This window comes from Agelaius phoeniceus, chromosome 3 (assembly GCF_051311805.1).
Source record: "Agelaius phoeniceus isolate bAgePho1 chromosome 3, bAgePho1.hap1, whole genome shotgun sequence".
In the NCBI taxonomy this organism is placed as follows: Eukaryota; Metazoa; Chordata; class Aves; order Passeriformes; family Icteridae; genus Agelaius; species Agelaius phoeniceus.
This window is the reverse complement of record NC_135267.1, coordinates 14,480,810-14,494,743: the sequence shown is the minus strand read 5'-3', so window position 1 is coordinate 14,494,743 and position 13,934 is coordinate 14,480,810. Positions and strand designations below refer to the sequence as shown.

The following is a 13,934-nucleotide window of genomic DNA, read 5'->3' as shown; positions in this document are numbered from 1 at the left end:
CATTACATATTTTAAAGTAACCCAATATATGATGTAATTTATTATTATTTCTATATACTAGATCTTAAATAAATATCTTTAGCCATAGTAAACGACTAAGTATATACTGACAAAAGTAGACTTTCAGATGCCAGGGGCTGAAAACCAACAAATGCTGTAACAATTTTACCAAAAGAAGAACAATCAAGACTCCCACAAATGTCAATCAATGTAGCTATTTATTTAAATGGAAGCACTTGAAGCTACATGTGAACTCTCTAAATCAAAAGTGGGGAATACAAGAAAGGACTAAAGATTTAAATTGTGGCTTCATGTTATAATTTTATCTGGTAATAACTGCAGATTACCACCAAAAAGGGATGATTCTGCTGATCCTCAAATATCTGTTTCTATCTAATCTGTGGAGCCAGATCTCAAGCTGTAAAATGAGCTGGATAACAAACTGACTGGGTAGGAAACTATTAAATTTTGTTTTGGTGGAAAGTGATGGGAGCTTCTGGCAGGGGTAGTGGAACAAGCAGAAGGAGGGGATAAAGGAGGATGGCCATGTGGCAAAAGAGCTCTAATGCAACAGATTAAATATGACATTAGAACCAATCAACCCCGCCACAATGTTCTCTTATTGAACAACACAACCATTCCAAAACAGGAAGATTTTAAATGCCTCTGATTAGAAGCCCTATTCCTAATAAAATCCTCTTCCATGATGGATACCTGTAGGGGGAGAGAATATAAGAAAATAAAAGATAGTGTAGAAAGTAATCTTACCCCTTAGGAGTTGCAGCTGGGCCAATTATCAAAGATTAGGAACAGGCCTGACTTTAACAGGCCACAGCTGTAACCAATGAGAAGAAGAGTGCTATAAAAGAGTGGGTTGGGTTACTGAGAGGGGAACTGGAGTCAGTTGGATGCTTTGTGAAGAAGAATCAGTGCTCAGAGGAACAGCCCACAAGAAAACACCAAGAAGGTATGAAACTTTTGTGATAAGGAGACAACAGTATAGAACCCCTGCAATAAGATGACAACAGGTACCCTGCAAGAGCAGGGTATTTTTCCAGTTGAACAGAGAGTAACTGAATACAGTTAGTTTTCTGTATCATAAATCATCATTCTACAACTGAAGTTTCATATGCACAGCTTTCGTTTGGAATACAGTACATCTAAAAGTTAGTACCAATTAAAGGTATTTCTTTTAAATGCAATAAAACTATTGTAAGTGATCTTAAATACTAATTGTAAGAAAATATGAAAAATGAACTCTAAACCTACTTTGGTGGTTTCAGGTCTCTGTGAATTAGAGCCTTTGGTTTCATACTGTGGAGATATGCCACTCCTTGGGAACATTGTAAACACCAACTCATGGCATGTGCAGCAGTATAATGAGGCAGAGGTTCAGCACCGTGCAGCACTGCAAAACAAAGGCACAAACTAAAAAGAACTTTATTGCATATTACAACAGATACAATGAAGTTAACAAAATACCAGTCAGAAAGCTCTGTGGAATCTAAGTAATCACCAACACCTCATTACTGAACCAAAAATACCTTTCTGCAGACTGTTAAAATAACAGAAATGTCAAAATATTTCCCATTTTTTTAGTACATTTTCCATAATAATTTATGTTAAAATTCAATGTGAGAAGTGTTGCTTGTTCTCAGCTATTCCTGGTAAAGTCTATGTTAAACAAATGCCCAGGGAATTTACAAATTAAGGAAGAATGTTTTCAGATGTTCCACTGGAAAGCCTTACATTACTTGTATAAAATATAAGAAACTGCTATCAAGAACAAACCAGCGAACTGAAAAGAGGTTTTAAAAGGTACACTCCTTTCTCCTTAAAATTATTTTAAGAATTTCAAAGAACCATATAATAGTTGGGAGTGATCTCTGGAAGTCCACCAAGCAGGTAAAGCAGGCCACCTCCAGCCGTTTGCCCTGGACTGCATTCAGGTGGCTTCTCAATAGCTCCAAGAATGGTCTCTATAGAATTTCCTTTTTATGAAACAACTTGTAGTTTACATGTTTGCCCTAATACCAGCACTTTAACTCCAGGAAGCTGAAATGATACTCACCATTGTATAGAGAACCTCCTTCAGCATACTCCATAACAAGACACACCTTTGGGGGGAAGGGGACAAAAAATAGGCATATTTTCAATGCAGAGGCAGAAAACAGCTTTTGTAATCTGAAAGGGAAGTTCTTTGAGAGCAACTGAAAAGCCCCTATACCCAAGCTAATGGAAAATACATAGTCAGTTTGAAATGTATGTATTTACATGTAAGAAAAATCAGTTTTACTCTTAGTTCTCACTGGAAGTTAGAAAATATAAGCATGACCTCCCTCCTCCTCAGACGTAAAAAGGAAATACTATTTTCCAACTGCAATTCATTGTCCTTTACTTTATTCCTTTAGCGGCTTACAAAAAAAAATTGTTCAATACTATGCCAGAAGAATTTCACTAGTACAAAGAAAGAAAAGGGATGCAGCATTATTTTAAGCAATTAAATAGTCCATACAAGAATTAGCTAAGGATACATCTGTCCTGTCACAGTACCCTCTCTTCTGCTTAGAGAATTTGTGAGACTGTTTGCAGCTGTGGCAGAAAGCAGGTAAATCCTGAAAATTACACGTATGAAAATAGGAGCTGATTTACAAGACACAGTCATGTCTTGATACTGCATTTTTTTTGTACTGATTTGCAATTAATAGGATTGTAGATATGAATGTAATTACATTATGCAATACACTAAACACCATTTTTTCAAACTGAACTATAACTGGTGATGAGAAACAGATTTGGGGTGTTCTTGAAAGAATTTATTTTTTTATAGCATTAGAAAGGAAAAACAAATACCTGAAAATATCAACCAACCTACATATCTGTGTATTTCCTTATTATGGCTAAAACAGGAAAAATATATAAAAGATACATTTTTAATATAAAATACATGTTCTGTGCATTGATGCTTGCATATGTTAAGCTAGTTACCTTTTGTCATACTGACATAAGCTATAACTTACTGGGTTTAGGCAGGCTCCATATAACTTGACAATATTGGGATGGTTTACCCGTGACAGCTGTCGAAGCTGCAATACAAATCACAGAGCTTCAAACCACAGGAAAAAAAGGCTAATGCTTTATTTTCATAGCTATAAATAATACACCACAACAGCAAGTACAGTTTTCTATGTCTGCATAACTCCAGATGGTGACTTCACAAATTACAAGATTTATGTCGGTCTTTGCGTTTTAATTTATGTAGTCAGGTTTGTGTCAAACTGGACCTGTATTTTAAAAGGAAGTTTCATGAAATTATATTTAAAGAAAGTATTTTTGTCAGGCTATAGTAAAGTCACTCAAGACACAAGCACTGTGCAACTATGATGTCTATAGATTTGGTGCTCTTCCTGAAGCCTTCAATTTTGGGACTACATAAAAATTGTCCAATTAGATTAAAAAAATCAGAATATTACTGTCTGTTTTATAGAGGACAAAAGTTCTAAAGTCCCCAAGCCCACAACCCCATAAAATAATTCAATATTAGGATGACATAGTTCTAAGAACCTATTACTGTTTGTACTGACAACTGCATTATTTTGCATTATTTTTTTACTAGTACACAGTAGAAGCAAGCAAAAAGGATTTTTTTTTTCCCTGTACACAGACTGCTGAAGTATTTTATGCTGTCTTTGGAGCAAATGCTATTTTTTCTATATATTTTAGATCTTCTCCTTAAGAAGATCTAAAAATCAGAATGAAATATTTCCATTGATGCTTGCACTGAGCAGGGTTTCCCGAATAGCAGTAATTACTGAAGCATTTCTGGGATTATCTACTCAGATCTCTTTTGAACACAAAAATCCCAGGAGACTGATCGTATTTACTCAGCATTAAAACAGACTCAAATTAATAACCTTAAAAACTTTCCATCATAATGAACAACATATAAATATTTACAGAAAAGCCTACTACAAACATGTTTTTTCAGCCCTTTAGTGTGTCACATTTTATTAGAGTTAGTTCTAAATTTAAGCTTTATTTTTAACATGTTTTATGTATCCTGAACATTTTAAGCTATACCTGAATAAATACTAAGCAGCATGTCACAATATATGTAATTTAAATTAAGCTTTTGAGTCTAGAAAATATTATGTATCTTGGGAAGTTTATCAGTATACTTGAACTACTCAAGACATTTTTAAATAAGCAGACATTGAATGAAAACAGTGTTCTCTTTAAGGTAGCAATGTACTTGCATAGAAGAAAAAAAAAGTTATCAAATTATTAGAACTGCTGAAAAAACTCAGAAACAGTTTCAAAATATCAACCTGATTGTACTGGAGAACCTATGCTGTGGCCCCTGGAAGTGTTAATCAGCTTCAAGGCTTTGGTGGGTATTCCAGCAGCACCTTGACTTCACACTGGGACAGAATCTAAAAACTGTTATTTCCCTACTTGTGTGCCCTTGTCTCTCCCGCACTCTTGCTTTTCAGCTTTTATGAGAAGCAAACTAAAGGAGCTGCAATGTGCTTTGAGAGGTCTCCTGTTCTGCAAGACAAGGGTCCAGACCTGAACTGGGTACTGCAGGCAGCATTTCTCTTGTGATAAAGACATAGCTTTTAGTACACTGAGTGCACCCATGAATTTCAGGAAACAAGCTCTACCAAACCTTATATTTTCCATCAAACATACTGTACCTCTACAATGAAGGCTTTTCTTTCAGATTCACTTTCTATCTGTTTAATGGCTACATCTTTAGCTCGCCATTTTGCCTTGCAGACCACACCAAAGGCTCCTCTTCCAACAACCTAGAACAAAATATAAAACATTGGAGTTAAAATTTAAAACAGTTTCATCCACTGTGCAGGACTTCACAAAGAGAAAAGAAATTTAATTTAGAAAACTGAAGATACACAGGCTCGAGTTTTGCAGTAGGAATTGAATACTATGCCATTAAAGCATAACTAGTCTTAGCTAAGCTTGCTCAAGAGATCATTTAGGCAAGAATTGGAAAACACACATACAAAAAAATTTATTACTAATGTGCGGTGACAGTATCTCAGAAAAGTATAATCTCAATTATTTAGAACAAGATTTGCTCAGAAGAAAATTAGAGGAATGAGACCTTTTATTTTTTTCTTTTCAGGTTTGACCCCTGAAATGACACCTATCTGCTGTATTTGTTTATTCTTGCTAAAAAACAGGAATTAAGACTTCTGAAACTTAAATGCATACACAACTGCACAGGACCATGATGAAACTGGGACAAGATGTTCCATGTGCTAAAAGTTATCAGTTCATTTTCTCATAGATGACTCAAGAGTGTGATAGCAGTAAATTATCCTGCAAGTCCTCCAAAAAAGTGTCTGTGAACTAAATTATCCCTATTTCTGTTGAAGTCTGCTTTCTAGCTTATTTGGAATTAACATTGCCTAAAACTATGGAAAAAAACAACCCCAGACAAGAGTCATAACTCTTCACCGTAACTTTGCAAAAGCAGTAGTAGCTGCTTCTGCATACTATAGTGTTCAAGTAATCCTTAACCTCTGCTGTGAAGGAGCTCCAACACCACCATTATTTAGAGCAGCTCTTTGAAACCAAGCATAGAAATAAAAGCAGGATAGAAAGAAGGTCACTTTCAGTTACTGGTGAATTACACACGATGTTTAATTAAAAATACACTTCTTTTAATTGTTCCTCAGAGGAAAAATGGCAACATACCGGAATAATGATAAAACATGTATGTGAGATGTAAAATTGAAATGAAGCTGTTGCCAAAACAGTGACTGCAGCCACTACAGGAAAGCACAGACAAGTGTGTTGTTATTCATATGCTGAAAAGAAAATGATGAGGAGGAGGAAACCTAGGGCACACACAGGCACAGAAAGAAAAGGAGCTCCTCCAAATCCAAAAATGCAGGGCAGGCAGGATGAGAAGTAGAAGAGAGGAGGAGAAACAAGGGGCTGACTACCATTTATATAATCCTTGGGTTAGGTTCTTACTATGTGCTTCCCAAATAAATAAATAGTGAAACTGGTTTCTCCTGGGAATGGGATGGTAAGAGATGCATAACTCAAGACCTGCTAAACTGTCATGATGGATATGAGAAAGTCTGCAATCAAGGCTCCAGTTTGAAGAGATGAAAAATATAAATTAAAAAAACCCATCAAGATCTTGCATTGAGAAAGATAAAAAAAGGGAAATTATGCTTAATATTTCTTAGAAGTTTCATGTGGATAGAAGAGACAGATGCCCCTGACAGCCATGGTGATCAATGGCACTTTCTTCTTCTGGTTTCCTTATTACTGTAAGAAATATTTTTCTCTTTTACATTACAGCATGCACTTAGCCTTCCAGGAGTTCCTGCCATCTCCTGTTTACTTTCCACAGCAGTGGTTCACAGACAGAGTCTGCGATAAGACATCACAGGAGATGCACAGAACATGCCCAATTCTGCTCTGTTTAAGAACAAAACCTGTTGATTGTAACCTCATCCCCCAGCCAAAGTGCCTTGCACTTTGTGTTGCCTTCTTACATCTTGTCCTGATGTAACACACGCTAACTATTTTCTTGCATTCCACACGTGAGGTTGGAAACACCACGCCATGAATGATAGATGAGCAGCCTACAAAAATAGTACATATAAACAAATTGGAAACAATGAGTCACTGGAAGACATAAAAGTCCTGAACAGTCTTCCTTGTTATCTCCTTTTCTCTCAGACCATGTTTTGAATAAAATTGCTCGCTTTCTAGGGGCTGGCAGGCTCCCCACCTTCACAAAAATTGTTGATTACAAAGCCCCTACCCATCTTGTACAGCACATGACCAGACCTACCGAATAAGGAAAATCTCATCAGTCAGTGTGTTGCTGTAAGTCTGCATTTCACAGAAATGGTGATTAGTGAGTACATAAGTGCAAGCACCAGGGAAATACTAAGGACAGCTAATGAGAGAAGGATGCCACAGAGCAGCTTGTGAAGGATGAAGCGTATTGGCAGAAGCAATACAGTTAGTTCCACATCTGCTGCTCCCCTACACTTAAGAAATCCAAACAGGGTTACCCAAGTGAGTGGGAAGAACACTCCCTTTCACTTAGGGAAAAGGAGATGGACATAAAATTAATTCTCCTAGGTGGATACAATTGGTCTTATGGTTCAAGTCTCTGTGAGACACCTTTTAGAAGGTTCCTTTTCTTAATATACCTTTTCGCACATGCTTTCAGAGTTTTCAACTACAACTCTGTTACATTTAATGCAATGACAGAAACAAAAAGAGTGATTGAAAGCAGTGCATATATGTTAAAAGATTGGTCTAAAAATTTAATGAAGCAATTTGACTTTTTTTTTCCACTCAGCCTGGATTACCTACAACAGTTTGTGATAGGTCAGGCTTACTTTTTTTCTGGCTAGTTGTATCTTTCCCTGCTGAAAAGCCTTGTGTATGTCCATATAAACAAATACACTATATGCATTATGTATATTATTTTAATATTATCAATATGCAATATATACTACATATATTTTTATACATTTTATTTATATTTATTTTTCAGATGTATAACAAAAAAAATAAAGTCCATGTATCTCTTCTATTTAATTCCACATGGTAAATTCAGCTCATAAGTCAATATAAACGCATACTACTTCCCTGCAAAAAATTCATGACTATTTGCATGTTTCATCCTGAGAACTGGTACATGTACTTCCAATTAATATACTAAAGAAATCATTATTTTTTAATGCTGTTGTATTTTTAGATAATATTTCTAATAACTGAAGAAACTCACAGAAACAAGTATACTGCCCCATGTAGTGTTTTACATTGAGCCATGAATGTCACAATATTTGGGTTTTAGTTGAAAAGTGGAATAAATTCCAAGAATTAGATGTTCTTTAAGAAGTCCCACTGATGACTGGAAAAAAATAATAATAAAAAATAAAATCAGTGTTGTGCACCAAGAGTTTACCAGGCAATCTAAACCTTAATTATGTAATAGAAAGCTGTGAGACCACCAAGTATGTAAATTTTATTATTGGTGAAAATAGTTTGATAAATGATTATGCAGTCAAGGTTTCATAACAATTTATCAGTGACTTGGTGCCTGTTTAGGCAGAAGGTTAAACTTGAGAAGAGGACATGGATGCAGTGAATATTTACCTAGGATACAGGGAAAACAGAAGAGCTGATCCTCCATTAAAGCAGCTCAGGCTCTTGGATGGCACATGAAAGGAGCAACCATCAGAAACAATGACAGATCCAGTACAAATTGGTTTCCCATATGTGAAAACTCAGTGTGTTTTTCCTACTTAATCTGGAAAAAGTATATTACTCATAGCAAAAAACCCTTTATAATCGACAGAATGCAGCTTGTGGTGGAGTCCATTTACATATAATTTTCTTCCCTTAAATTTATTCTTTAAAGGAGTAAGTCTTAGATATTGTCAGAACAGTTTAAACACTATGTAGTTTCCTTCAGCACCTCGTGCTGGAACTAAGTAACTTAATATCACAGGAGGGAGGCACTGCCTGAACTTTAGTTTCTTCATGCTCATTCCTTTTTGTCCCCTGCTGCTGGTGCCACACCATATGCTTGGGCAACAGCGCATATTTGGAATTATATGAAGCACAGTTAATGGAATTATTGACACAACAAATCAATAAACAGCAGTTGATCTGTAGCACTGTGTTTATTTGGAAAATGATCTAAAAATAAACACATTCTTTTAGTAAAAGATTCTGTTTCTTTAAATATCTTCTAGGAGAAAAAAGGAAGATACAGGGTAGATGAGACATTTAGAAATAGAGTAAGAACAAGTCTGCTTCTGCCTTTATCACAGAAGATAATTAAGTTTGTCAAAAACCACTTGGTACATGACACCATTTTAAACTGGAAGTAATACTTAAAGAGGTTCAAAGATTGAAAAGTGTATTAAAATTTATTCTTCTACCTGTAAAATACATACCAGTAAGAAGTTACATTTTACTGCGTGACAAAGTGACATGGTGAAGGACAGTGCCACTTGCATGTTTTCCAGATAATGTATTTAGAGTCTTATTTAAAGAATATGAACCATACAAGAACCCTGGAACAAGCATTACCTCTGTCTCTGTGTACAAATAGTATCAAATGCTGTACATAAACAAAGATACATGATACTGACTTGTAAGTATGTAGACTATACTGACTGGTAAGTTATGTAGACTAGAAATCATGCAGGAAATAGAGACTGCAGATATGCTAAGAGCTTAAGGATGTATTTTGTCCTAAGGGATGTGACCAAAAATTTCCCCTCCCCCAGTAAAACAAGAAAAATGCATCTCTATTCAGATGCACCATAATTCCCTAACAAATGTCAAACTTTGGAAGAATTAATTTCAACTTTGCATTAACTCCACAAGTCTTCTATGAACTCAAAAACATAAAAATGCAAAGATTTTCTCTTTATCCATAAAGTTTCCATGTAAGGTAGTTCTGCATGCTGGATACCTAGTGCTTTTATTTCTAAAAAAAAACTTGCTGGATATATAAGACACCAATAAAATATAATAGCTCCCTGGTTAGCAGACGTAGTATTCTTTAGAGAACTGACTTCATAATTTGCAGTATCTACTGTATGACTGCTCATTTACGATTTTGGAAAGCAGAACAAGCAGTTACAAAAACCCAAAACCAGAAACCAAACAAAACCTGTGCTTCTAAAATGACAACAGGCTTTAAGTTATCTTTAATATCTATATTGCTTTGTTTACCGGTACATTTGCTAATGAAATGGGATGTATGCAAACTGAATGTTTGGATCTCTCAAGCTCCAGATACTACTTGAGAGAGTGGAAAAAACTGTTCTATTATGTGTTCTAAAAAACACAAAAAGATTTTTTAACATTTTAAAATTCAGTTGCTTTTTTTAACATTTTTAAAATGTTAAAATCATTAACATTTAAATCAAATTCAGTTGTTTTTTTAACATTTTAAAATTCAGTTGCTTCTACTCTCTCTGTCTACCAGAGCTCCAGCAGTACTAATAAAGTATACCAATATTTTCAGTTTTTCACATATGTGAAATGTATGGCACACGCAGCGTAAATTTTAAAAAAGTGCCAAAAGAAGCCATGAACAACAGTTTAGAGCTTCTAAAATTATATTCCTACACTTTCTATCATTCATTCAACCAGCATCAAATTCCAGCTTTGGTTCCTCTGCGTGTGCTATGCTTTATTAAGTAGGTTGAAGCAAATCAGCCCCGTGCCATAAATGACTGTGGCCAATACCCTGGCAGCACTTTTAGGAAGGAGTTCAGATCTATCTGCCAATTCTTACAGCTATGTTCTTTGACTGGTTAAGTTTATTTGTACTAGTGTCAGCACAACTCTAAATGTTGCTTTTCCTTTCTGGGATTCATACAGCAATGAAGAAACCTCCAAATCCTCTCCACTCCCCCACCCCCAAAACCTCTGGAAGAAATCCTACTAATTTGAAGTAAACTAAGTAATTTAGTTTAGATTTAGTTTCCAAGTTTGAACTTAGAAGTTATGCAAAACACTGTAGAAAAAAATATTTCTTCCTGAAAGAAACTGGTTATTAAAATCAACTTAGATTCTTAATATAGGCAAGTTCTGCTTGACAAACTCATAGAGTTGGTCCTTATCAAGGGTTTAATCTCTGCTGTATAACACTGTACAGTTTTCATTCAGTGGCTGGTCTATCTGAATTTAGTTCTGTTTTAAGAACTAATTCTCTTTTCAGCTTCTTTAGAACACGTTTATGAAGAATCAAAGTATCATCATACATGTTCCTAAAATTATAGAATCATAGAATGGTTTGGGTTGGAAGGGACCTCAAACACCATTTAGTTCCAATTCCTCATCATGGGCAGGGACACCTTCCACTAGACCAGGTTGCTCAGAACTCCATCCAGCCTGCTCTTGAAAACTATGCTTCCAGAAATTCTTCCTTTGCTCGGAACATGCAACCAACCCCTCCCTGCATTTTGATAGCTCAAGTCATTCCAAGAAATGCATGCATCTCAAAGATAACAGTTTATCAGGTTATACTTTCATAATGAAAAGCTTTTATGCACTGATAGGATTTTATACATCTGTCTTGAGAACTGAACTCATTTTAATTAATGACAATTTAAAAACATTAACAAACAACTTTCTAATGCTCTAGTATGAATCAATTTGTTCTGTCAGAGCAGCTCAGAGAGTGAATTATTGTTTTAGAAACAAGATGTTGGATAATCTTGTATGTAGGGTGCAGGACTCTAACACGAGCTCTCTGGGCTGGCACTGTCTAAAATTACTGGTCTTTGGAAAAAAACCAAACCAGAAAACAAACAAGTATTCTGCAACTAGTAAAATACTGGTAACAATCTACTGGGTGGAACAAATAAGGGACATGTGAAACTTGCTCTGTTGTTTCAGTTTTTTTCTTTTTTTCTTATTATTATCTCATAAATATGGATCTTGCTTTCATCATTGGAACAGGAAGATCTGTGAGGTTTCTTTCCCATGTATTCTTTATGAAGTAAAGTATGAGTCTCTTTTACAGGATACAAACTGATTCACTGGAAGTATCTGCATGTGTAGAAATGAGTGTAAAGTGTCACATTAAGAGTTAAACTAGCTAATTAGCTATCTTCTAACTCACTAGTAAATTTCATCCACATGGAATAGGTGTTGCATAACTTCTGCTATAAATTCATACTCCAGCTGACATTCCAGCTATTTTCTTATACAAATTAATGAAGAAAATCTTCTATTGATGTAACTAAACTACATTTAAGTAGTTATTGGAATTAATCCAGAAATGTACTTAGAATAAAATCAGAGAAAATACTGGCATATGTTTTCACCATGTACTTATTTTTTGCCTTTGTTTTTGAATACCCAGCTTTGCACTTTGATGTATAACTGAAAAAGGCTGAGAAATTTGACTGAGTTCAAATGGATTTCTAACTACCACCCTTGGTTCTTGAGAACCAATCCTTCTGTACTCATGTCAGATATCCAATAATGCTGTTCAGATCTCAAATCACATCTGGTTCTTCTCCGAATTTCTTCCAATTTTTCAGATTGGTATTCTACAAGTGGGGATGATCCCCCAGGACACAGAAACAATGAAGGTAGTAACAGCTCCATGTTCAACAGCAGCTCACACAAATCTGCTTTACCTTGTAATGGACATAATCAGACACTGCATTGTAGTAAATCCCATGGACCTGGCTAAGGCCCCATGCAGAATCTGAACAATAGGAATGCTGAGAAAGCAAAAGAAATTCCTGTCTCCCTGACCTCCGCCCCATAGCCTATCTCTGTAACCCTATAAGGCTATGTTACTTTAACCCTTACTATTGGTCAAATCTGGATTCCCCTAAACCCTTACCATTGGTTAAGTCTGGATTCTCTCCAACCCTATAAAAAGGCCATACTGTAGCCCATTTGGGAGAAGAGCTGTTCCTGGACCCTTCACAGACTTCCCCAATACAGCCATCTCTGTGGAACCCCAGGACGCCTCCTTCTCCTCTCTCTGCCGTCTGCTGCAGCCTCAGCCCAGGGCACCCCTACCTAGCAAGCAGAGCTGAAATCCTAAGAGCTTGCAATCACTATAGAGCTGAAAATCACCATGCTTGGTAGATGGTAGCCCCGCGGCGATTCGGCCTGAGCTAGCTTAGCTTCGGGCACCCGGTCCCCCTGGGGACTGAGCTCCTGAGCTGACTTGCACTGCATAATAATAAGGCCAAATCAGAGGCTTTATTACTGCATCTCACTAACTTTTTAAAAGTTAACTATAAAAAGGGAAGCAAAACCCAGTTGCCTTGCTGTATTGCTCATTCTCTTGCTTCTGAACTGCTTTGCTCCAGAATTGGAAGGAACACATGTAGTTCTCAGCACGCTACTCAGTTAATGAAATTAATCAACTATTTAAAAAATATCTAAGATAGGTGGATATACTACAAATTGCATCTCCTTAGTTGCTGGGACCTTAAGTAAATTTTCTAAAATAAATATTTATAAAGCTTACCTCTTCATCTCAAAGGAAACAGGAGATGAAAACATGAAAATTCTCTTAGAATTAACTACTGCCCAAATAGATTGTTGAAAAGAAACTTCATTGTAAACTGCAATATACCAGCAGAGCATTAAAAAACAGTTTTCAAATAATTTACATTTCAGACCATCCAAAAGTAACTTGCAACTGTGCAAATATGGCATTAGTTTTTTAACTTGTCTGCATCAGGCAGTGACTGGGCAGGGCTGCAGTATACATGACCAGACATGTACCTTTGGCTGTGCAATCCAAGCATACACACATCATGTGATGAAGAGGTCTATGTTTTGGTCATGTATGGGACTGTTACCCAGTTACCTGGTGGAGGAAAGCCTGTGGAATTTTCAGGAAAGAGTGGAATTTTCAGGAAAGAGCCAGAACAATTAAAAACCAAAGTCTCTTTTAGCTTAGATGTGGAAACTCCCCTGGGAAGAAACAACCAGAGTGTTGTTCTAGATTCAAATAAGAGATTTTAAAACAAGGCTATTAGGCTTTTCATTATTGACTTGATTTCAGTTATATTAGATTTTATTTTTTCAGTTTCTAATCATTTTTCTATACAATACTAAAAACTAAAAATGGCCATTTTCACAATTGAAAACTTGTATAGTGAAATAGAGAGCACTTCTGTTGAAATAGAGAACACTTTCTGAACAAAACTTTTGTGTTGTTTTTCCCCTTCTAGCTTTGAAGATGCTCCTGCTGTGTCACATCAATTTTGATTTGACTCCAACTCTTTCATAATAATTGTCTCTATAGTTTACTTCATTTTAAGCACTTGAAATAACAAAAAGGCATTCTGAAGCTGAAGATGTGTTTGACTGGTGGGAAGTAACACTACAGTTACTCATGTGCATGCTAGCTAAACCAAAATATGGTA

General features: G+C 35.9%; 1 protein-coding gene across 7 annotated transcripts in view; it reads right to left on the bottom strand.

The window, feature by feature from the left end:
• The window catches only part of MAP3K7 (mitogen-activated protein kinase kinase kinase 7), a 48,838-nt gene that overhangs the window by 31,913 nt on the left and 2,991 nt on the right, over positions 1 to 13,934 (bottom strand). For all 7 annotated transcript variants that reach the window (XM_054628767.2, XM_077174751.1, XM_077174752.1 and 4 more), the window contains exons 2-5: positions 4,698 to 4,808; positions 3,021 to 3,086; positions 2,072 to 2,117; positions 1,270 to 1,408 (exon numbers count right to left, since the gene is read on the bottom strand). In XM_054628767.2, coding sequence (XP_054484742.1) covers positions 1,270 to 1,408; positions 2,072 to 2,117; positions 3,021 to 3,086; positions 4,698 to 4,808 — 362 coding nt within the window. The remainder of the gene's footprint in view (positions 1 to 1,269; positions 1,409 to 2,071; positions 2,118 to 3,020; positions 3,087 to 4,697; positions 4,809 to 13,934) is intronic.